This window comes from Vigna unguiculata, chromosome 1 (assembly GCF_037176805.1).
Source record: "Vigna unguiculata cultivar grain cowpea cultivar isolate G323 ecotype 2 chromosome 1, ASM3717680v1, whole genome shotgun sequence".
In the NCBI taxonomy this organism is placed as follows: Eukaryota; Viridiplantae; Streptophyta; class Magnoliopsida; order Fabales; family Fabaceae; genus Vigna; species Vigna unguiculata.
In genome coordinates this window covers 3,007,416-3,033,568 of record NC_140792.1, presented here as the reverse complement: position 1 = coordinate 3,033,568, position 26,153 = coordinate 3,007,416, and the positions used below count along the sequence as shown (strand labels likewise).

The following is a 26,153-nucleotide window of genomic DNA, read 5'->3' as shown; positions in this document are numbered from 1 at the left end:
TAAATTTTTGTTGTTTGGGATTTTGTGTTTTTACATGTTGAAACCATTAAAAAGCTGTCAGTTTAGCTTAAGCGAGAGATTTTAGCTTAAGCGAGATCAGTCTCGCTTAAGCGAGAATTTCTAGCTTAAGCGAGATCAGTCTAACTTAAGCGAGAATTGCTGCAGAATTTTAATTCCTTACTTTAACTTGAACTTGTGGATTGATTCAATTACTTTTAAAAGCATGAATTGGGCGAATGGGTATGAGTAGAATGGTTTATGGTTTGTGATTGATAAGTTTAACATGACCTTGGCATGTGACTTGTATGAGATGGTTGGTAATCAAAGTGGCATGGTGTCAGTATGAATTACACTCCTATATTCATGAATTGGGAAGGATGATTTGGAATGGATTCAACATGGAACATGTATGAGGATGGATTATAAAGGTTGGCATGAGATTTATAAGCATGATAAATATTACTGTTTGTTTGAATATGTATAGTATATGGTCAGTATGTAATTCCTTGGAATCTCTAGGTGAGATTTCAGGGTCGTGCTTCAGTGGTCGGGACGTAATTCCATGGCCCCTGTTAGTGGGTGTCCATGATGGTGCCCTATCTATATAATTTGGTAAGGATTCAAGGTAAGGATTGCATCCTGAGACTCTAAGGAGTCAATTAGTCTCACTTAGAGCGGACTGACTCTTGTGGTGAGAGTAGCAGAGGTCTGAAACTCATTAAGAGCTAACCTTGTGTGTGGGGGATTGATTCATTGTAACACTTGTAACACATAGCTCGGGGGTGAGCAGAGGTATCCATCACAAGTGTATGCATCCGCTAAATCCGACCAGGTTATATGTATCCGGATGAGTCGAGTCGAGTCTTAGTGTATTGATTGGAAGGTCATAACATGCTTGGATGATGTATGCATATTGGATTGTGAACGTATATATGATTGCATGATAAAATCTTTTTGGCTCTAGCTTACCCTTGTTTGTTTGATTGCCTTGTATGTTGTTCTTCTACCTTTGCGATGATCATCAATTTATTGATGGGAGCAGATGCGAGAGGTACTCGACGTCAACAGGGAAGAGATGATTTTGATGCATAGTCTACCTGGGCTGGACTTCATGTTTTATTTGGACTTTTCTTTAGGGCTAAGGCCCGTGTATTGTATTACCCCTAAGGCTTTATTTCGAATACCGGGTATCTCTTACTCCTTTTAGGTTGTAGGCTTTGTAGTGAGCTTTAGTATTTTCTTTTAAGTACCTTAGATAATTGTAAGGAGTGACTTTATACTCCGCAACTTGGCTCTTTATATTATCCGGTGTAAGATTTCATTTAATTATGTTATTATTTAAATGGGATGTTACATTAGACACACATTTTACTTTTATTTATTATGAGATCATATCTCACTTACTTACAATTTTTATTTGTTTTATTGTTCATCTTATCTTTATATTAGTAAAATAATAAAACTGTTAACTAATTTTTTATTATGAATAATTATTTAAATTTAACAAATTATGATAAAATTGTAAAAACAAAAAAGAACACAAAAAATGTGTATCTTTTAATATATTTAGTTGTTGTATTATTATTATTATTAACACTACGAGATATTATTATAATAGTATTGTTATTATTATTATTATTATTATTATTATTATTATTATTATTATTATTATTATTATTATTATAGATAGACACACATCTTAATTTTATTTACTACAAGATCATATTTCAATTAGTTGTCATTTTTATTTGTTTTGTTGCTGATGTATATCTTTATATATAATTATAGATTACTATTATCGTTAAAATTAGCCTTAGTATTAACATTAATATTTATAGCATAAATATTATTTTCATTTTTATTATTACTATTCATAGTGGTGTTATTAATATAAGTTTTTTTTTATTATAAAAACGTTGTTATACTAAATACTTTTGCTAAATAGATTTTTAATCTTTTTTAAATTTTTTAAATTTATATTATTATTATTTTTAATGGTTAAATAAATATAATAGTAATTATATTATTATTTTACAAAGACTTTGAATAAAAGAAAAAAACAACGCTCGGGTCTAGGGAAGGCAACAAGACGAGACAGATACGGGTTTCACTATCCCATACTTATCCCCATCGAAAAAATCCATCATCATCCGCATACCCAACTCAACGAGTATCAAACTTTTGTCTCACCCCATCTCACGGGTAGGGGTGGCAAAACGGGTTGGGCTCAACGGGCCAACCCGTTAGCCCGTGCTAAAAGGAACGGGTTGAGTTCAAGATTTTAACCTGTCAGCCCGTTCTGGCCCGTCCTGTCCAGCCCGTCAACTTGACGGGCCAAAGCACAAGCCAACCCGTCCTGGTCCGTTGGCCCGTTTTAAAAAAACAAAATAAAATTAAAATAATTAAAAAGATTAATTTTTTATATTACAGATTTTAAATGTATAAATATATAATAGTAGTGTAATTTAAATCATTAACACCTACAAATTAAGTTTGAATTATTAGTTATAATTGAATAATTTAATATGTAAATTTAATAATTATTTTAACTTATCTAATTAAAAACATTAACTAATTAAAAATAATATTTTATTTAATTAAATATGACTTTAATAATAATTTACATATATATAAACAAATTTAAAAAAGAAAACAAATTAAAAATTTTGAAAACTAATTAAAAAAATTAAAAAAAAAACTAGACGGGCAACCCGGCCCGACCTGTTAGCCTGTCCTGTACGAGACAGGTTGTGATTATTGGCCCGTTTCTATTTGACGGGTCAGTCCGGCCCGACCCATTTTTTGACGGGCCACAGACGGGCCGGGCCAAAATGGGTCGGGCTGACCCGTTTGCCACCCCTACTCACAGGTAGGGATGGCAACGGGGCGAGGCGGGGACGGGTTTTACTATCTCATACCCATCCCCGTAAAAAAAATCCATTCCCATCCCCATACCCAAACCCAACGGGTATCAAACTTTTGTCCCATCCTCATCCCCACCGGGTAACGGGTATAATCTCGTACCCATACCCATACCCATTTTTTTACTACTTTAATATTAATTTTAATTAATTTTTATAAAATAATAAAAAATTACGGTAAAAGAAACATAATATTATCAAATATTCAATATTAGGAGTATGATTGTTTCTTCGATATCAAATACTTTGAAATAAATTATAATTGTTTACATTTTTATATTAGAATACCAAATAAAATTTAATGAGAACCAAAACATTTATTAAATTTGCAAACATTAATGAAACCTAGTTGATAAATTTTAAAAATATTTAAAAAAAAAATATAAAAGGAAAAAACTATTTTTAAAAAAAATATAAAAGGAAAAAATATTTAAATTAAAATATAGGTTTAATTAAAATAACATTTATACAAATAATAGATTTGGTCTTGAATTTGACATAAACAATATTGTTTTACTTTGAAAAAAAAAAGTAGATGATTATATTGTTCTATTAGTATAACATTTTTGTACAACTAAATTTTAATATAAATATCATAGTACTTAATGTTGTAAAAATATTTATACTTAATTACTTTTAATCTTATAAAAAAAATGACTTAAAAAATCTTCTTCAATTATTAAAAAAAATTGGGATAAAATTGAACCAAAGGCACAAAAAATGGGGACTAAATTGAAACAATCAGGTATATATGGATACTAAATTGAGATCAGTACAATGACAGTTGTCACACGTGGCATTATCCTGTCACGTGACATTGACATTGTCACGTGTCAAAACAGGGACTTGACACGTGGCAACACAAAAAATTTGCAAAAAAAAAAAAAAAACGTGAGAGTGACACGTGGCATGCCGTTAACGGTGTTAATTATTTTTTTCTGAAAGGGACCTTGATGCACTTTTTCAAAAGTGGGGACGCAATTGACACTTTTTTTTCCGGCGGGTACCAAATTGACACCCTCCTACCAAAGTAGGTACCATTCGAGTAATTAAACCTAAAATATATTTTAAATGTTTGTTTACTTCAATTTTTTAAATTATAATGAATCTATTTTTTATACACTAATAAAAAATATAATACATCACTTGATCAAAATGACACAAAGAACAAATAATAAACATAATAATAAAATTTTAACATAGATCTTGTATCTTTTGGACCACAATATATGTTGGATGGTGGTAAAAAAATATTCATGGCAATTACATTAAATTTTTATATTGTAGTAAATAAAAAATATTTATACAATTATAGTGAAAAAAATTAAAGTATGATTGTAATGAGTTAGAAAATAAAAAATAATTAGATATATTCTACATGATGAAAATAAACAAAAAATAAAAATATTAAAAAATTAACAAATGTGTGTCTTATAAACAATTTGGAGACTATTGGAAGGAATCACATAAAGGAAAACAAATATATTATTAAGGGTATGATAAGATGATAAATATCCTACAGATCTAAGAAATCTTTTCAAATATCAACATATATACTCAATGGTTGATACAAAAATGACGCAAAGAACAAATAATAAACATAATAAAAGTTTATCATAGATCTTGTATCTTTTAAACTCCAATATATGTTGGATGGTGATAAAAAAAATATTCATGACAATTACATTAAATTTTTATATTGTAGTAAATAAAAATTATTTATACAATTATAGTGAAAAAATTAAAGTATGATTGTAATGAGTTAGAAAATAAAAACTAATTAGATAAAATTTATCGAAATAGTATTCTACATGATGAAAATAAACAAAAAAAAATATTAAAAAATTAATAAATGTGTGTCTTATAAACAATTTGAAGACTATTGGAAGGAATTGCACAAAGAAAAATAAATGTATAATTAAGGGTATGATAAGACGAAAAATATCTTAGAGATATAAGAAACCTTTTCAAATATCAACATATATACTCAATGGTTGAAAAATAACAAAAATTGTTTTAGCGAAATAAAATAGTTCTTCAAATGAAACAAAAATTAATAATAATAAGTAAAGATTTTTTTTTTTATATTACCTAGTAAATGAAATGTTTATGCTATTAAACACTTAAATTAAGAGTATTAAACATTCTCATGTGAAAGGAAAATATACAATAAATAAAAATATTAAAAAATAATAGAAATATTCAAATGTTAGACATAAAATTTTTTTAATTGACATACATCATTTTAACATAATTACATAAAATTTATGATAAGATAAAAAATATATTGGAGATGCGAATGAGTTTCATGACAAACCAAATATTTAGAAGAAATAAAAAATAAAAAGAATATATATATAGGGTTACTTAATTAATTATGAATATTTTAATGATTTAAATGAGGATGGAGATATGGCGGGGACGGGTATTATGGCGGGTATATATTCATCCCCATCCCCATTCCCATCCTCATCCCCAATTGAAAAAATCGGGGATTCCCCATACCCATATCCAGTAAATGCGGGGATTCCCCATCAAAACGGAGACGGGTTCGCCCAATACCCACGGGGACGGGTTTATTTTCCATCTCTACTCACAGGGTAACATGTATATACTTGTACCCATACCCGTATCAGCTTTCTTACTATTTTAATATTAATTAATTTTTTATAAAATAATAAAAAATTATAACAAAGAAAACATAATATTATCAAATATTCAATATTATAAGGATGGTTGTTTCTCCAATATCAAATATTTATAAAGAAATTATGTTATAATTGTATTGTATATATTTCAAATTAGAAAACCAAATAAAATTTCATGAGAACCAAAAATTATGTTAAATTTGTAAACATTAATGAATTGTAGTTGATAAAATCTAATTTGTTTTAAAAAAATATAAAAGGAAAATAAATATTCAAATTAAAATATATGTTAAATCTATCTTTACTTCAATTTTCAATTTTTAAACCAAATAAAATTTCACTTGACCCAAATAACGCAAAGAACAAATATTAAACTAATAATAATAAAGTTTTAACATAGATATTGTATCTTTTGAACTTCAATACATGCTTGGGGTGGTAAAAGGAAATTCATGACAATTATATTAAAATATTATATTATAGTAAATAAAATTTATTTATACAATTATAGTGACAAAATCAAAATATGATAACGAGTTAAAAAATAAAAGATAATTATATAAAATATATCAAAATAATATTTTACATTATGGAAATAAAAATATTAAAAAATTATCAAATGTGTGTCTTAGAAACAGTTTGAGAGACCATTGAATGAAATCATAAGAAGGGAAAGAACTATATAATTAAGGGTATGATAAAATAAAAATACTTTAGAGATTTAAGAAAATTGTTTAAATATCAATATAACCAATGGTTTAGAAATAACGAAAACTGTTTTAGCGAAACAAAATAGTTCTTCAACTGAAATATTAATAATAATAATAATAATAGAGTAAAAAAGATAAATTTTTTATATTACGTAGTATTTTGACGAGTATGAGGACGGGGACGGGACAAATATGTACATCCCCATATCCATACTCATACCTAGTCAATGTCTGGATTCCCCATAAAAACGGGTACGGGTTTGGGCAATACCTACGGGGACGAGTTTATTTGTCATCCCTACTTGGATCACAAGCTATTATAATTATTTCGTAAAATCAATTAACTGCACTATATTTGATATCGATTTTATTTATTATACTTAAAACTGAAATTATTATTACATGTAAAGCCTCTTTTTATTACTACCTTAAGGTTTAGGGCTTGGCCTTTTAATGGGCCTAAGATCATCCCACTTAGAGGCTTCAGGACCCTAAGCTGCCCTTTCAGTTTCCATTTGTGCTTGTACTTGGAAAACAACTCACTCTAAACTCTCCTCTTCGTTACAGAGCTCTGCTAGGGTTTTGGCTTCCCTCCTCCTTCCAAGCTAGCTAATCGATCTTTTCTATTCCTCTATTCCATGTAAATTCTCTTAGCTCATCTTCGCCTCTTCCAAGCTGGTTTTTTGAGCCAACAAAGATTGTCGTGATAACTTTATGTTCTTCTATTTCCCCGTTTTCAGCTCCTGAATCTACTCTTAGAGTTGTTGTGCTCAACTGTTGAGTGTCAGAATCCCTTTTTCTAGCTATATCCAGGTAAGGGAAGCTAGGGTTTTCGGTTTCTTGTGATTTTTTTGCCGCTTTGCTTTTGCTTCGTGTTTGTATGGATTGGTTGCCATTGTATTTGATTTGGAATATGATAATGCATGATTTGATTTGAATGTTTGGCTGTTGCACGAGAGAACAGTGGCAAGCACTGGTTTTCTCGTCCAAGCGAGCTAGTCTCGCCTAGGCGAGATTAACAGAGGCTCGCCCAGGACCTGCTACTCGAATTGTCGCTTAGGCGACGAGTATTCTTTTTGAGCGAGGAGTGATCTCGCCTAGGCGAGAAGGGGCTCGCCTGAGTGAGACCTCACAACGTCCACTGCTCCCCTGTTCGAGCCCTCGCCTAGGCGAGACGAGGCTCGTCTGAGCGAGAGGACCCCCCTCGCCTGAGCGAGAGGACCCCCCTCGCCTGAGCGAGAGGACCCCCCTCGCCTGAGCGAGACCTGTTAGCCTAAGCGAGACTGGGGGCAGGTTTTGGTACTATTGTTGAATGGTTTACTGATGTGTTGATTGGTTGTCTGATCTAAATGCTTTACTAGAAGGGTTTGAGGGATGATGCCATGATTGATATATGAGGTGGAGGTGGAAATGGTATGTTGCTTTATGGTGTATGAATTGGAAAGCATGAGTTGTATGAGTAGTTGTTTATACATGAATTTAGTATTATGGGAACTTTCTGATTGGTTGGTGGATCATGTACAAAGCGTGAGTAGGGCGTAATTCCATGACTCTTGTGGTGAGAGCTAATGGTGGTGTCTCATCTGTAGGGCGTAATTCCACGGACCTTTCTAATGAGAGTCTCTAGTGGTGCCTCACCTAGTGGACTTAATTCCATGGACCTCGTGGTGAGAGTTCATGGTGGTGCCTCAACATAAGGACATAATTCCACGCGAGTATCGTGGTGGTGCCTCAAGGCCAGGACGTAATTCCACGAAGGCCACGTGGTGGTGCCTCTTGTAAGGGTGTAATTCCACGAAGGCCTCGCGGTGACGTCTCATTGTTAGGACGTAATTCCACTACTTGGTGGTGGTGCCTCAGTTTACATATCCGGATAGTCTAGTCTTGAAGTTTTGAATGGTTTGGTATATCACGTGTGGTTTCTCGCTGTTTATGCTTGACTATGTGATTGAATGATTGTGTGTTATGATGTAAGAATCTTGTGCACTAGCTTACCCTTTTTGCTTGTCTGTATGGTTGTGTGTGGTTTCTTCCTTTGCAATGATCATCAATTCTATTGATGTGAGCAAATGTGAGAACCCGTGGCAGTGGTAATGACAATAGGGATGCTACAACTTGATGATTATGGATGGGGATGAGGCTCACTATGGAGTCGTAGCTGAAGGAGTTTTATTATCTAGTTTTCCTCTTTCTAGACTAGAATTCGTATTTCTGTTGATCCATTGTTTTTATGTTAGGCAGTGTAGTGCCTTTTTCCCCTTTGATTTAAACATGGTTGGGGTATTGTGTACCTTCATATCCAATTTCCGCACTCTATGGATATTTACATATATGTGACACTTTATTAAATTGATTTTATCTATTTAATTGGGACGTTACATTACATCATTTAGATTTAATACTTACTGCTTCATTACTTTAATAACAATAATAACAACATTTACAAAGATATAACATAATTTTCATGAGATTTCATTACGTAATATTTTACTACTTAATATATTAGTCTTCTAGTTATTATGTAAAAGACTTATAAGATAAAAAAATATTATATTATGAAACCAATATCAAATGGGATAAGAAATATACTTTTTTTTCTTCAAAAATAAAATAAAATAAGTGAGAGTTGAGGATAAAAAATAAGAGTTTGTATTTAACTATTTTGTTTAAACAGAACAAAATATCTGAGAGTAAGAAATAAGCTGACTAACTCAAAAAACAAGAAAAAAGATAAAAAAATATTTTAATATTTTTTTTATTATGTTAACTTTTATGTTTTATTGTTTATTCAGTTAGGGAGTGACTTCCATAATGCTTTGCCTTTATATACACGTGTTTTTTTTGAAGTAAAAGGAAAAAAAAATAACTTTTTGGGATGAAAATAAAAAAACAAGCACGGAAATTTCTAAATAAGAGTAAGAAATTTTTAAAAAGATATTTACCCATAAGATTTTAAAACAATAAAATTTAACTCAAATTAAATAAAAAAATAATATCATCAATTTAAAACCTTAAAATAATAGTTTTATAACTATTTTTATTTATATATTGTTGATTTTTTTTTATTTAATATAAAATTTAGACTTGTACTTCAAAAATAATTACCGTGTAAAAAAAATCCGCACTACTTTATTATTGGATAATTATGTAACATTGCTTTACATTGTGTGAATATTAAACTCATTAAATCAAGGCAAATCGTAACATTATATATATATATATATATATATATATATATATATATATATATATATATATATATATATATATATATATAATTTCAGGAAGAAAGGCGCGGAGAAAATTGGGTAAGTTGCCAGTTTTTAATGTAAACAAGAACATCTTTCTTCTGCATTTTTATATATGTTTTTTTTTAATATTCTATTTTTTGAAATTATGTAATTTGAAAGTTAAAATAAGTTTAAAGTCGAAGCGATTTTCAAAGTTGTTTTTTCATTTAAATTTTCTTAAAGTTACATAATTCAAAAAATATAATTTTATTAATTTTTTGGTATAATTACTGATTTTGTACTCAACTTTTTTGTTAAGTTCAATTTGGTACCCATACTTTTTGTTTGTTCAATTTAGTACTCAATTATCTAAAGAGATTCAATTTGGTCCTCTCCGTTAAGTTAAGTTGGAGTTAACACCGTGTCCCTGTGTCCATACAGAACATGTGTCAAGCCATGAAATTTTTATTTTTTTTTTCAAAAAATTTAAAAACTACCACGTGTCAGTTTATCATCGTGCCACGTGACAACTTACAATCATGACGTGATAATAATTGTTTTCAATTTAGTACCCCAATTTAAATTTTTGGTTCAATTTAGTACCCAATTTTTTAAATTGATCCAATTTTGTCCTTTCCAATTTGAGACCAAATTAGTAACTAAGTTTAATTATAACTTATATATACATGTTAAAATAATTGTTTTGAATTTATACATCAAATCACTACACCTAAATATTCAAATTATTTTATTTTTTACAAGTGTAAAAAATTTCATTTGTAAAAAATTACAAAGGTTAAAATATAAAAAATAAAATAATTTAAGTATTTAGGTGAAATGGTTTGATGTATATATTAGAAAAAGTTATTGTAATATGTATACATAGGTTGTAATTAAACTTATTTACTAATTTGGTCTCGAATTGAAGAGGACGAAATGAGATCATTTTAAAAAATTGGGTACTAAATTGAACCAAAAATTTAAATTGGGTACTAAATTGAAAACATCTATTACCACTGCCACGTGTGGCACGATGATAAACTGACACATGACAGTTTTTAAATTTTTTGAAAAAAAAAAAAATTAAAAATTTCATGACTTGACACATGTCCATAGGACACGGTGTTAACTCCAACCTAACGGAGAGGACCAAATTGAATCTCTTTAAAAAAAATTTGGGTACTAAATTGAATAAACCAAAAATTTGGGTACTTATACCTAATTTTTTCGATCTAAGTCAATTTTAACTTTCAAATTGTATAATTCCCACATTTTTTTTCAATTTACTTTAGATTATTTTCAGATTATATAATTTAAAAATCAATTCTGATTTTTCTGTTACACAATAAAAAAGACAAAATAAAGAGTTTTTCTTTTTATTTTTATGAGGGCAGGAAAAAATATATGAAAATAAAGATCTGCCATCGGAGACAATGGTGGAAAGATTTCAAGAAAAGCTCACGATAACGACAACCTCAAAAACACTCTCTTCAATACCAATTGTTGATGAAAGAAAGAGGGTCAGAGAAAGATTGAATCAGGCATTCATGAAAAATTGTAGCTTTTAGAAGTACAATTGAATAGATGAGAGAAGAATGGAACATGAGATTTGGTACAACTGCTACATGCTAATGGAAACTGCACAGATGTTAACCGCAGAAAGTAAATTGGAGGCAACATTTGTCACCTTTGAAGAATGACCCGCCAACATTTGTCACATTTGTGGAGATTCAGGTTTGTGCTCATGTAGTTCCTGCATATCTTAAGCTTTGAGAGTCTGCTTCCATGTGTTAGGATTCCAAAAGTGACTTCGTGTACCAGGTTAGAATGAACAAGATGAACAACATAAAAAAAGAAAACATTAGTCCAAGGTGGTGTTTTATTTTTTTCTTAAATACTGTTCATCTTGCTTTCATTTCACATTTATAATCCTAACAATCTCTCTTTTAAGAGCACTAAACATTTATATGATCACTTCCTTGTTAATAATTATGCACGGAATGTGAGAAATCTTCGGCCAATTTTTCCCTCCGTTGCTACAACTAACTTCTAATGATGGACACTTCCAGATGGTCAATACTGAAAGAGTGGAAGGCAATCCCTCTTCAGGTAAGAATTCAAGTTGGCGAAAACATTGAATCTCAAGCTTTTCAAGAGAGGTTAGATGCTGAAGCCACTTCCCATCCAAGCATTTTATACCAAAACTATTACATATGGATAAGGACACAAGAGAAGTAGGCAGCAATGGCATTTTCATCCTCATAAACGCATTCAAAATTTCATCACCTCCAATACGCAATGATGAAAGACAAGTGAGCTTCTGCAAACCCCACTCACCGATAGTTGTTGTCAAGAAACTCCCTCTACTCCATACAGTAAAACTGCGTAGCCTGATAGGCAAACCCTCCTGGGCAAAAGACTCAAGATTTGGAAGATTCTGAATGCTCAACGTTTGAAGGGGAGCAAGAGTGTTAATTGGTACAGGGAGTGAATTGAGCTTGTCACAGGACGACATAGCCAGAGTAGTGAGGTTAGGAATGAGCAATCCACCTGCGGGAAATGAGTCAAGTTCCGGACAAGATCTTATGCTCAACCACTGAAGAAGTGAGAGACTTGGGGAAGAGTTTTCTGCGATAGAAATAGATTTCAAATTCTTACAACCAGAGATACTAAGACTTTCTAGCACAGGAAGACAACCTAAGGTAAAGGAAGTCAATGAATGACAACTATTAAATATTATTAATTCCTTAAGTGATGTGTAATTGTTCAAGGTTTCATGAGGCAGGAATTCCAGCTTCTTACAATTACGTAAAGTGAGATATTTCAGTGTTGTGGGCAGACCATCTCTAAGGGATGCTGGGGAGGTAACGCCTGAGATAGTCAAGTTTAGGATGTTACTGGTGGACTGAAGTTCAATTGAGGAATGGAGATTGCTTTCTTTGAGTTCAGGACATACCATTGCAAACAGTAATGGACAACCTGATAGCTCAAAATCAATTGGGTAAGGGCAATTGGTGGGTAAGGTTCCTTTGAGTTTGGGACAATTCTTGAGAGAGAGATCTGATAGGCTAGGAAACTCTATAACTGTACCTCCGATCATATTCCATTCTTCCCACCCTAGCATCCCCTCAAAGCTCAAAATCACCAAGGAGGGAAACGGTTGAAATGAAGGTGAAGTACTTCCATAGAATTCAGTATCAACAGTCTTCACTAATTTCATGTCAGAAATGTAGAGTTCTTTGAGACTAACTAATCTCCCAAGGGGAGGCAGTGACCAACAATGATCACAGCCACTGATGCGTAAGTGCACCATGTTATCAAATGCAGGATCACCCAGCCAATTTGGAAAGCTCGTTCCACCATAACACTTGATGGTCAGTTTCTTCAAGTTTGCTGGAGGCTGCAGCTGCTCAAGTACAAGCCTTTCAGTTTGTGTGTCTTCAGTTGTACCACAATCCCATTCTAGTGCTAACTCATTTATTTGTTCTCTGTTCTTCAAATTGGCTTGGAAAGCTTCAGAGGGGTCTACTACATTTTGTAGCTTCAGAATGGAGAGTTTCCCTTGTAGACGGGGAAAATTTTTCAGCTCTCCAACCATCAATCCATCTTGTGGCTTACTGATAACGAAGGTGGACAAGGTTTGAAGATTTTGTAGTGTGGCTATTTGTTTAGGCATTTTATTCAATCTAGTCCCACTGTTGTCTAAATGCTGTAGATTTACCAAATTTCCAATGTCCTCAGGCAATTCAGTGAGTGACCAACAATTGGACAACAACAAGGTTTGCATATTGTAGAGCTTGCATGTTACTTCTGGCAATCTCTGAATTCTAGTGTTAGAAAGATCTAAGTATCGCAGAAAAATCAAATTTCCAAGACAATTAGGCAACTCAGTGATATTCACGTAGTGTGACAAGGACAACACCCTTAGCTTTGTCATTGCTGGTAACAAGTCATGTACTACCTTGTTTGACAAGTGTTGAGCGGAAAAACGACCATTTCGTATCCACCATAGTCTTAATGGTAAGGCTATGAAGGAACGCAAACCTTTTGATTCATAAAAGTGATCAAATTTATTGAAAGAGTCATACTCTCCTCTATTGTATGAAAAATGACGAATTCTTTCAACACTTGCATGTGACATTGTATCCTCACGCCTGACACAGTATGTAGATGAAATCATTGTGGCTAAACCATTGATCAGGTCATGCATTTTAAATTTTGCATGCCAGGTTAGTGACCTGTGTATCAGTGACCTTGATACTAGTTCATCAAAGTATTCATCACCGATTTCTTCCATAGTTTTGTCACTTTTGGACTGACATACTAAGCCTTCTGCAATCCATAACCGAACCACCATCTCTTTTTCTATCTTGGAGTTCTTTGGGAATATGGATAGGTAAGCGAAGCATCGTTTCAAAGGACCAGGGAGGTAATGATAGCTCAACAGTAGAGCTGGCAGAACCTTAACATTGGGCAAATCCCAAATGTTACTTTTTAATACTTTGGTCCAATAATTTTCTGATAATTTGGTACGAAGAAGACCCCCAACTGTTACTGCAGCTAATGGTAACCCATCACATTTTTTTGCTATTTCTTTACCAATTTCTTCTAGGGTTGAGTGTTGGCTGCAATTATTTGCTCCAAATGCATGTCTAGCAAGTAAAGACCAGCAATCTTCACTAGTCAGAGATGCCAAATGGTGGATAGGTAAAAAAGTTTGCATGGCTCTTGCGACACTCTCATCTCGAGTTGTGATGATGATTCTACTCCCCATTTTCCCAGCACTGAAAATATCCATCAGATTGTTCCAATCAACATAGCTCCCATCCCATATGTCATCCAATACAAGCAAAAATCTTTTGTTGCTTAAGCTTTGCTTCAATTCCACTTGTAGAATATTCAGGTTATTTGTATCGTTTGATTTGAAGGAGACAGATTCAAGAATGGTTTTAGTAACCTTGCAAACATCAAAATCATCAGAAATATGTGTCCATGCTTTCAAATCAAATTTCTCTTGTACATTTGGATCATTGTAAAGGAGTTTGGCAAGTGTTGTTTTCCCAAGCCCTCCCATCCCAACAATGGAAACCACTCCTACTTTACAGCCACCAACATCTTCTGACATCAAATAACTTATCAGTTTCTCTTTGTCACCATCTCTGCCATAAATAGTGGATTCATCCACCACAGAACTAGTTGGAGTTCTATGCCAGACACGGCTGGAAACACCTTTTAGTTGAAGGATGTCTTTTTGCAGTGCAAATTGTTCTAATCTTTGGAACAATTCTTGTATTTTGGAATTGATAACTTTTTGAAAATTGTTGAAAGGGGAGGAAAAGAAGTTCAGCACCTGATCAGTAGTGGATTGACTCAGAGACTTGGCTTCTAATTTGCATCGCAAAGCCTCAGTGTTGATTTCATCCAGCAAATCTTCTGCATCAAAGACAGCTTGTGTGAGCTCATCCAGCCATTCCTTGACTGCAGGGTTGGTGATCTGTCTCTCTTCTGCATCATTCAGTACAGCTTGAAGACTCAGCAGTGTTATTCTAAGCTTTCTCAGTGGCAAAAAGTCAAGCTTCTTGCTGTGAAAGAAGTCTTGGAACTCACAGGAAATGATCCTGTTCAACAACACCTCCACAGCAGCTGAGAGGAAAGCTTCTCCCACAAAAGCCATAGCTTCTTTGGATTCAATATGATGCTGAAGTGCAGAATATACCAACAATAAAATCAGTAAGGAAGTAATGTATGCTTCTTTGTGACTTTTATGGCAAGTGCTAACCATGGTTATCAGTTTTACTGTTAAAACCATGGTTACAATTGTTAACCAAGGTTGCTTGTGAGGAATCAACTAATCTACATTTAGCTTAAATGCTGATTATGGCTATCAGATATTGTTCTATACACAACCAAGTTGTTCAATGCCAACTTTTCTTCCTTTGGAAAAGTGATTAGGAGAATATTTTTATTTTATAAATTTCAGCTGATATTTCAGAAATATAACTAAAATTTGCAAAGGGGTTGAGATGATCAAAGTCAACAAAAGACCTTTGAAATTAGAACCTCCTTTTGATGGGAGGTCATTAAATGTCCAATTAAACCACATAACTGCTGAGAAGTTTCCATGTACCAAACACAACATGGTGAAATTATATGGCGTCAGATGAAAAAAAAAATAATTGTGTTTTTATGTCCCTGTTTACCTCATGTTTAGTATTTATACCAAAATCACTATTTCTTAATTACTTTTTATTTAATTATATATTTTACCATTTAACTATTGAGATTAAGTAAATTTTACTACTCCAACTTTTTCTTATATTTTTTACCATCATTATTTTTAATTTGTGTACCTTACATATATGTTAAATAAAGTATCACTGTTTCTATAATATCATCTTATTATTTTTATTAAGTTCCAAGCGTAAAGACATGTAAGAAAAATATGAAAATTAAATTGTTATTTTTGAATTGAAGGATTTATACAATTACTGTTAGATATAGATGATACAATTATATAATTTATTACATAATAAAATTATTTTAATTTAATAAAAAGTTTTGTTAGATATAGATGATAGAATTATATAATTTATTACATAATAAAATTATTTTAATTTAATAAAAAAATTTATTGAAAAATAAAAGTCGTTACAGAAAATTATGTGGCCTTTTTGTTTCAATTAAAGTTAAAATAATTATAACAATAGAATGTGAGGAAAAAATATACTTAATGAGTGAAATGTTCAAAATTTTAAAACTTAGCCTATGATACATACAAAAATTAGAGGAGAAAATTCTAAATGGTTATAGTTTAATTATGAAAGAAGCTGCCTTCTACTAGATACAACAACAACCTAGTAAGCCCTAGTCTTGGAAATGTAATTTTGCAAATTATTCTCACCAATAAGACCAGAATCAAGGTAATTAAAAGTATTTAATTTAAACTAACATAATATAACTGACTTTAAATTTTAAAAAAATCTGTTTGATTATATAGTTAGTAGAAAGTATATATATATTTTTTATAAACTATCATAAAATCCAGTATGTTGAACTAAGTAATTAAATCTTTTATACGTAAAATTATACCAAACTATAGTGTGATATAAGTAACATTAAAAACAAAAACCGAATAAAAAATGTAATAAAAGTTTTATTGAGAAAAACTAAACTATCTTAAAATGTATTATTTTTTAATAAACTATCATAAAACCAACCTATGTAACCTCATGTCTTGGTAATGTAATTTTGCAAATATTTCTCACCAATAAGACCCGATTTTTTTACCCCCACGGTTTCTTTTTTATTATCTCACATAGCATATTGTTCATAATATTTACCTGGTAGCATTGTTTTTTTAGGTATGTGAGAATTCGATCTCCGGAACATAATTCTAACCTACAAATATATATATATTTTTTAAATCTCAGTCGGTCTCCAAAAAATCTGAATTCTGAACTGGATTTTTATTTTTTTTATAAATAAATTATAATTAAGATTGTTGAATTTTTTTAATAAAGTAGATTTAAAAGTTATTTTTTTTTGTTTTTGTACAAAATGTTAAATTAGAGATTAAATTTATTTTAAAAAAATAGATTTAGTATTGTGTTTTTAGTTATTTTATGTATTATTTGAAAAAATAATTTTTTTTTTAATTTGTTGATTTAAAAATCAATTTTTGTATTGTGTAGTAAGTTATTTTATGTGTAATTTGAAAATATAAAAGTCAATTTAAATTAATTTTTTTTACTTTGTTGATTAATTATTTTATAATAGTGATTTTAGAAAAAGAATTATGAATTATAATAGAGGTAACTAAAGTAAAAACAATTAATGTATAATGTTTGAGGTGGTGTTGTATTATTTATTTTGGAAAATGATATAGTAACATCCATTTATTAACAACTTCTCTCACAACCTGATGTGATACGATCACTTCCTATTTTGTTTAATCTTTTCAATTTTCAGTTGGTTCTTGTTGGAAGAAAGCGGGAAGAGAACAAAAAAGTGTGAATGCAAATCGGAGGAGAAAAAAACAGAAAGTGGGAGTGCAAACTGATGAACCGAACAACATCTTGTTCGTCTTCTTCAACCGCGCTAATCTTCGTCTTAATCGTTGTTCTTCTAAAAATCCTATTATTCTAAAAACCCCTTTTCTTCTTTGTCCCAATGGTGTGGGTTTTCTAAAAACCTTATTTTTCTAAAAGCCTTATTTTTCTAAAAGCCTCTCTTCTTCTTCTTCTTCCTCCCAACGGTGTGAGTTTTCTAAAAATCATATTTTTCTAAAAATCCCACTTCTTCTTCATCCCAACAGTGTGAGTTTCCTAAAAATCATATTTTTCTAAAAATCCCTCTTCTTCTTCGTCCCAACAGTGAGGGTTTCTCATTGAACATGCATTTTTCTTTTTTCGATAACTTCAGTAGTGACACTTTGATGCCTTGAGTTAACGTGATAAAGTTAAATCTTCATACACTTATTCCTTCAAGTGAGTCCAAATTTGTCCCTCTTTGTGTTTTGGAAAGAAAAATAACGGTGTCTATATTTATTCTTCACTACCACTATGCAGTATTTTTGCTTACCCATGACTACATAAGTGCTAACCTATGATATACGTTCTGAACATGTGTGAAAGGATGTACATAACCTATTTCAATCTTCACTCTCTTCATTACTAGTAGGGAGTATATGGAGTATATGGAGTATATGTTGGTGAGTCAAGGAATGAAATTTTCGTAATTTAATCAACAACATATGAATTCATTCGCTTACTATGTGCCAACCCGTGACTTAATAAATGCTAACACAGATTGCACATGAATTTTTCTTTCTTCAATAACTTCAATAGTGGCAATTTCATGCCTTGAGTTCATGTGATAAAGTTAAATCTTCATACTCATATTCCTTCAAGTGAGTAGTGAGAGTCTAGTTTGCCGCTCTTTGTTTTTTGAAAAAGGAAAATAAAAGTTTCTATATTTCTTCTTCACTACCACTGTGCGCAGTATTTTTGCTTACCCATGATTACATGAGTGCTAACCTCTGTGGTATACATTTTGAACATGTGTAAAAAGATGTACGTTTATGAATTAAATTAAATTGACTTTTATATTTTTCAAATTACACATAAAATAACTTATTACACGATACAAATTTGATTTTTAAATCAACAAATTCAAAAAGAAAAGAAAATAATATTTATTTTTTTATTTTTTCAAATAATACATAAAATAATTAAAAACACAATACTAAATCTATTTTTTTAAAAAATAAATTTAACCTCTAATTCAACATTTTTTTAAAAAAACAAAAAAAATTAACTCTTAAATCTATTTTATTAAAAAATTTAAAAATCTTAATTCTAATTTATTTATAAAAAAAATAAATAAAAACAAATAAAAATCCAGTTCAAAATTCGAATCCTAAAAACCAAATTTTGACTGAGATTTTAAAAAAGGGACTATTAGTAAACCGAATTCTCACCAACTAAAAAACAATGCTACTCGTTAAATATTATCAACATTATGTTATATGAGATAATAAAAAAGGAAATCGTGTCATTGGGATAAAAAAATCAATAAAACCCAAATCAAGGTAAACTAATTTTTAAAATTTTAATCATATATATATATATATATATATATATATATATATATATATTATGGATAATATCAATAATGGTATAATTCTGATGTAGTAGTTTGAGGTATTGTTATATTTAAATTTTGAAAATTTGTAATTTTTTCTATAATACTTGTGCATTTGATTAGTTTTAAAATTAAACACTAAACTTAATTTATACGTTAAAAATAATATAAATAAATAAAACACGTGTTATTTTTTTATAATAAAAAATAATAAAATTATTATTACTATAACTATAAAATTAAATATAAACTTTTTATTAGTTCCATTAATGATTTTTTAATTAAATTTTTTAAAATTTTTAAAAAAAGTCAAATAAAAAATAACGTTAAACTTAAAAAAAATAATTACTTAAAGATCACTTGAAAAGAAAAAATTGATAACATAATTATTTTTATTTTAAAAGTTTAAAAAATAAAATTGTAAAATTAAGTATATATATATATATATATATATATATATATATATTATATAAGGAGTATTTTTATATTTCATAATTCTAATTTTATTTTCTATTATATAATTATTTTAAAAATTTTAAAAATTAAAAATTATTTTTACATGTATATTTTTTCTCTTTTTTTATTAATTAATATTTATTTTATAATTTTTTTTCTATTTTATTTTATTTTTAATACCTAATATATTAACTTAAAAACATTTAAAAACATTATAATATTATACGTCTTAATATAATATTGTGCTTAGAAAATATTTAAATATGCATGTGTTTTACGCCGGTAGATATTAAAAGAAATACACAATTAAAGAATATTATTTTAAAGACAATAAAATGATGAATTTTAAAAATTAAAATAGTAAAATAAAGAGACTAAAATCCATGAGAAATTAACAGAGGTTTGATTCTACCCCGAGTCTCCATCTCCGATCAACCAACTGCTTTGCTGCTTGCGCCGTCACTGTCCCGTTGCATCACTATTTTCTGGTCTGTTAAGAGGTTAAACTTCCGTTAACTTTTAATTTTTTCTTCTCTTGCATCACCATGTTCAACCTTCCATTTATGAATTTGGGGATTGTTATGTGAAAATAAACCAAGGATATAGTTAATATACGAACATATGAAGAATAATTGTTTCCTATCAATCGAGATGGGTGTATTAGAAAATGGGTTTAGAATGGGTCCTTGTGGGAGAGTTTGCTTTTGCTTTAGAGAAAGACACCGTTAATACCCAGTGAGGTTGTGGGACTGAGAGAAACCTCTTTCAATTGAAAGAGAAAGTAGGCATGTTTCACTTTTTCTATTTTTTTTTTCATTTTGTTGTTGTGATCTTTTTATGTAGTTTTATCAATGAAAACGTTTTATTTAAGCTTGAATTACTGGTAAATTTGAGATTTTTTTTAATGTGGAATCATTCGTCATTGGCCATACATATGGAATTGCTAGGTTTTTCGTTCAGACATGTATGTGGGAGGTCAGTTCAGTTAAATTATTTTGGGGTTAACTATATCCTGACAGCTTCATGTAAGTTCTACCAAATTAGTATGTTATTTGAATGGAAGCTATGGTAGTTTAAGAGAATGTATGATGAAGATGTCCTGACAAACTGGTATTTGATGGCTCATGTGGAAATTGGAATTGAAATCAATCAGATGGACCAGAAATCTTGGAAGTTGTTTAGGGTGATAGGTTTAACATTACTTATTAGATATGACTAAACTTGGGGCCAAGAGATGATGCAATTAAATGTTGTATTTGAAATTCTCTTGTGCTTGAGTTTTTGAAGTAGACAATCAAGGATATGATTAATCCGAGGAAGCTTGTTTTTTTTCGTCTCTGGTGTGGATGAAGAAACTAACTAAATTAAATCCTTTTCATAAACTTATTTCCCTTTACGTTTTCATTTTTATGTTTCGTTGAGGGAGAAATTTGAAGCAGTTGCAAGCACTTTAAGTTGTGATATTTGAGTTTACGTATTTGTTCTATGTTTATGTTGTTAGATTAGATTCCTGTCTTAAGGCTTTCATGATTATGTTATTTATGGTTATTCAAAATCCTTCATCTGGTGTGGTCTGTCTCTTTCCATTCATATCTCCTTTTCTTTATCCAGTTTTGCTGTCAAGATGTTTGGGTTTTCTTTGTCTTAAGCTGTGGGATGATAGGATCACTATGAAATATCGGTAGTTTTGTAAACAGTAAAACTGTGCAGAGCACTTAACGCAAATTTATAGGAGGATTTTGAGATAAGATAAGAAATGAAATATTAATTTACAATTAGAAGTTAACGTAATTAAGGACATTAGTTTCTTACTCAAGGGTCCATCAACAACCTTAAGGGATATTAATTCTTTAGGAGGACCAATGGTAAGAAGCCAGATGGAAGAATTGGGATATGTGCATTCTATAATAAAAGCCTTTACATTCTTTTTGTTGTGATTTGTTGTTACTGGTGCATCTTATTCCTATTGTATGTTGTACTGAAGTTTGAGGAGTAATATAAGTAGGGATGGCAAAATGGGCCAGGCCCGACGGGTCGGCCCGCCAGCCCGACTGAAAAAGCATGGGCCAGGCCAAGAATTTCAGCCCGCCAACCCATGACAGCCCGATCCGTCAAGCCCGCTGGCCTGTCGGGCCAGCCCACGGGCCAAAACGGGTCAGCCCGCGGGCCGTATAAGTTAATGAATAAAAAAAAAATACGTGCAGTGTAGCAGCAGGAGGTGGGTGGAGTGTTTAATTTTTAAGATTTTAAAAAATTCGTTTTCAAAAAAAAGATCTAGAATAAGTTCTTTTATTTATTTATTTATTTTTGCATAGTATTATGTTTTTTTCTTCTTTCTCTGCAGAGATCTCTCTGTCTTCTTCTTTTCACTGCGGCGGAGGCAGCAGGAGTGTTGTGCACTAAGAAAGGATATTTTAGCCTTTTTGATATTAATATGGTGTGCACTTAACAATGATGGGGTGCAAGAAGCACAAACCATGTGCGAATTCTGAAGTGGACGCATTGTGTTTGGGCAAGCCCAATCAAACCCAATTTCATTGTTAACAAAAACCTAGTTTCACCGAGACAAGTAGTGGCGGCAAACTCCATTATTATCGTTGTCACTTTCATCCAAATTCCAAAACCCAGACAAGGCTTAAAAGGTATTAGGGTTTTCTTTCTCCATTATTATCGTTGCCACTGCCAGACTTATTCCTTCATTCCTCTCACACTCTCTTCTCCTCCTCCTCCACCACCCACGTTTTGGGAAACCAGAAGAGAGCACCCTCGTTTCTCCTCCACCCACGTCGCTGGCCAAGAAACACGAAGGCAGAGTGCAGGCCATTCACGGCGTCTCCTTTCTCCTCCACCGTGACATCCACCACGTCGCTGGCAGGGGCAGCAGCGCCACCATCGGACTGCGATTGACGAACGATTTCGACAGCCACGACCACCACGAACACAGGTTTGTTTGTAATTTGCGTTCTGGTTCCCTTTTCTTTCAATTTGTAACCTAAATTTATGATTTTCGTAACCCTAAAATTGGTTTCCTGTAATTGGAAGTTATGGTGTATGTGTGGTTGTTGTTGCTGCGATTTGTCCTTGTTTGGATTGGACCCATTCTGTGAATCATAATTGTTGTGCTGTTGTTGGTTAAATTTTCCCCCAATTTCAATTTCGTAGTTGCTGCCGTTTTGGTGTGGTGGTGATGTTCATTTCTTTTTTTCTTGTTTTTCTAGTGTTACTATTTTTTATCTGACTGTGTGGTAGGCTGATAGTTGTGGTTGTTTTCTTTGTTTGTCTGTTTATCTGTAATCATGTTGGAGATATGTGGAGAACATGTATTTCATCGTTGCACTGTGATCAAATAAATACTGCCACTGTTTCATATTGTTCTATCATCCTTGAGACAAAAATATGTTCTTCATTAATGATTGAATTATATGATAGAAAGTACCAAGTTGCAAAGTTGTATGTGCCGTGTTTGCAAAGCTGGGATTGAGTTGTTTGGCATTAACTTAAACTGAAATTTGCTTATACACTGCAGTATATTTGATGTAGAACTATAATGCCACCTCCTTTTTAACTGTTCTGAACTCTAATTTGTTTGAGGCATCTCTACCGGGGTTTGATGATGGGGAGATTTCAGAAGATGCTCCTATTGATTTGGAGGGTTTAGATGCTTCTGCAGCACATGTTGCCAAACAAATTATACAACCTCTCATCCATAATTAATGCTTCTGTTTTTTTTATGTAATTGTTTGCACTTTGGTAATGCTCCATGCCTAAAGTACTCTAATTCAGACTTGTTATTGATGTTGCAACAGTGTCTTGATGACTTGCTGAGAGCAAAATGTCATTTATATATATTGTAGGGTTGTTTGTTTTGTGATCAGTTATATTATATACTGCAGGGTTGTTTTTGTTGCAATAATTTTGTTGAAATCTGATTTTGGACTGAAAATGTAACATATGGAAAAAAGCCTGCGGGCCAGCCTGCCAGCCCGCCAGCTTGCGGGCCGGGTTCAAAAGTGTAACCCGTTTCACCCTTGCGGCCCGGCCCGGCCCGTATAAATCGGGCCAAAATCGGGCCGGGTCAAAACGGGCCGGGCTGGCCCGTTTTGACATCCCTAAATATAAGTGATTTAAAAGCATCAATTAAGAAGACTGAAAATATTCCTTTGGACACATTTGTTAAAAATACCAATTCAACTGAGAAATGTTAGAATAGGCATGGAATAGAAGTTGAGCAAGCTCACATTACCCTTGTATCATTGGAGAGAGTGTTGTGCAGCCTACAAACCTTCAACATGGCATTATTATTTTAAGTATTTCTGTCTAAATGAAAGACTTGTTCTTAAAGGTAGTTTTAGATTTCTATAAGGTTTGATGGTTAAGACTTTTTCCTATTCAAGGAATGACCGAGTAACTGAAAGAAAAAAGGATATGCAGGGAAAGGCTCTAGAAGGATCATGGAACCATATCCTTTTATCTGGTCATGAAGAAAAATAGAGTCAAGAAGTCCTAAAAGGGTATTTAATTAGGAGAAATCTTTGTCATTTAAATTTTGAAATAAGTTGAAATTCCTTGAAAGCCAAAACAAATATTGGACACTGAAAATTGTGGGGAGGACAATTTAGAGATTAAAGGTAATAAAAGCATGGAAAGACACAATTTAAGGGGCACTTCCTACGCATAGGTTGTCCCAAAATTTATTGAGTCATTAGCCTCCTTCAAGGTAAGCAAGTATTTAATTAAAGGCAGCGTGAGGGGAAATGTTTCAATTGCTATATTGAGAGTCTCAAAAACAGTTGTGGCATATCCTATTTGGATCTAAAACATACTGAAGATTATCTGGTGCCACCCCATGCCACATTCGGGCATTCCCTACTTTTTTATGCTGCATATTAGTTTTGTAAATAATTTTATCAGTTGTAGTATATAGAATATCGTTAACTTTTATTTTGTGAATTTAGATTTCTTGAGTTGTGTAACTAAATAACCACTTAATTTGCTATAGTTTAATCAAAGCAACCGTCTGTTCATATTTTACTTGAAACATTGATTTAACATATTTTAGTTGCTAATGAATAGAAACTAGATTTCTACGCAGTTTATTATTGTATAGTGTACTTAAAGAAGAGAACTATCACCACAGATGAGGATGACAGGGAGGTATCCCTGTGCCTGCAGATGATTGATTTCTTTAAATAATTGGTTTCATTGTTTCTATGAGATTAGCATGGACTCATTATAATTTCTTGTTTGCTTATTAGATATATAAATACGTTATAAGGATCACATGACAATGGAATGGTATGGCCAACTTATTTCTGATGATCCGATCTTGCCACAACCGATTAGTTCTGGTGTTTGGTATTTGTTACCACAAGCGCACCATTCGTAAATTGATCTGTTTCACAGTTTTTGAAAATTTCCAATGTTCTAATTTGTCTCAGGTTGTCTCTGTGACATAGAAAACACCATGAATTTTGCAGCATCATTTTGCAGAAGATTGAATATCAAGGAACTTGTGACAAATGTTCCTGTGTATAGAAGCACCAGTGGTATAACCTCATTATCGTATATTGGCTACTGTATGATGTCTTTCTAAAGTAATCTATAGTATTGATTTTTTGACCCACTATTGTAGATGTATCTGGAGAAGGTTTGAGTATGGTGTTCAGGCGTTGGGCTTCCAAAAAGACTGCTGGTTCTACAAAGAACGGACGGGATTCAAAACCCAAGAACCTTGGAGTGAAGAAATTCGGTGGGGAGGTATTTGTTTTACACTTTAAGTACTAATAGTTATTGCCATGCAGCTAGAGGAAGTGAGAACTGAATCTAAATATCCTGAAGATGGTTCAGTGACTTCATTCACTCATGATGTAACTCTTCTCTTACTTATGCAGAGGGTGATACCTGGAAATATCATTGTTCGACAACGTGGTACTCGTTTTCATCCAGGAAACTATGTCGGACTTGGGAAAGATCATACTCTGTTTGCATTGAAAGAGGGATTGGTGAAGTTTGAACGGAACAAGTTGACTGGTCGCAAATGGGTGCATGTTGAGCCTAAAGAAGGCCATGTTCTCCACCCTCTGTATGCAAATGCCTCTGCTTCTGAAGTAAAGGTTGCTGTGTAAGTGTAAGTCTCACCAATGTCATCCATCCATCATAGAAATTTTTTATCTGGTGACAGAATTCAACTTACCATCCTGGCTTATGTGAACGCCTTCATGTTCTTACTCTGCCCTAATTTTTACCTTCTTTAATTGAAAAATGGGTTAGTTGGCTGGTACAAACTCTTCTATTGAAATTATTTAAAAGAATGACTTTGGAAGGAAACATGATTTGGTAGTTAATTAAACATGCTTAGGTGTTGCTCCTTTTTTTTTTTTTTGTTTAACTATGTCTGATTATTAAGTGCAGTGTTAGCTAGCATAACAACATTTACTTTACTTTGGTTTAATAATGGTATAAGTAAGTCTCTTTGAGGGCCTAAATAATTTGTTAGCGCACCAAAGAAAGGTGTTTGAACAGTATTTAATGTATAAACACATGTTC

The 26,153-nt window shown here is 31.8% G+C and overlaps 1 protein-coding gene and 1 pseudogene across 3 annotated transcripts; one reads left to right on the top strand and one right to left on the bottom strand.

Moving 5' to 3' along the window:
* Nucleotides 1–11,030: 11,030 nt before the first annotated feature.
* On the bottom strand, nt 11,031–15,224 carry LOC114184488 (putative disease resistance RPP13-like protein 1 pseudogene; annotated as a pseudogene).
* A 4,758-nt stretch (nt 15,225–19,982) lies between these two features.
* Nucleotides 19,983–25,934, top strand: LOC114179031 (uncharacterized). 3 transcript variants are annotated; one of them, XM_028065233.2, is made up of 5 exons: nt 19,983–20,107; nt 21,952–22,551; nt 25,046–25,153; nt 25,240–25,364; nt 25,499–25,934. In XM_028065233.2, exons 3-5 carry the CDS (start codon nt 25,072–25,074, stop codon nt 25,730–25,732), a joined length of 441 nt encoding a protein of 146 aa, XP_027921034.1. In that variant the 5' UTR covers nt 19,983–20,107; nt 21,952–22,551; nt 25,046–25,071; the 3' UTR covers nt 25,733–25,934. The 3 variants fall into 3 exon arrangements, with proteins under 3 accessions (XP_027921034.1, XP_085522565.1, XP_085522578.1); XM_085666439.1 differs by having other exon boundaries at nt 20,004–20,095; XM_085666452.1 differs by having other exon boundaries at nt 20,042–22,249; nt 22,362–22,551.
* Nucleotides 25,935–26,153: the final 219 nt, after the last annotated feature.

What these genes read in the sequence shown, in the direction of transcription:
- LOC114179031 (XM_028065233.2), top strand. Translation starts at nt 25,072, where the DNA reads ATGAATTTTGCAGCATCATTTTGCAGAAGATTGAATATCAAGGAACTT. An exon ending in TGTGTATAGAAGCACCAGTG is followed by an intron (nt 25,154 to 25,239) that starts GTATAACCTCAT and finishes CCACTATTGTAG; the next exon opens with ATGTATCTGGAGAAGGTTTG. An exon ending in TGAAGAAATTCGGTGGGGAG is followed by an intron (nt 25,365 to 25,498) that starts GTATTTGTTTTA and finishes TTACTTATGCAG; the next exon opens with AGGGTGATACCTGGAAATAT.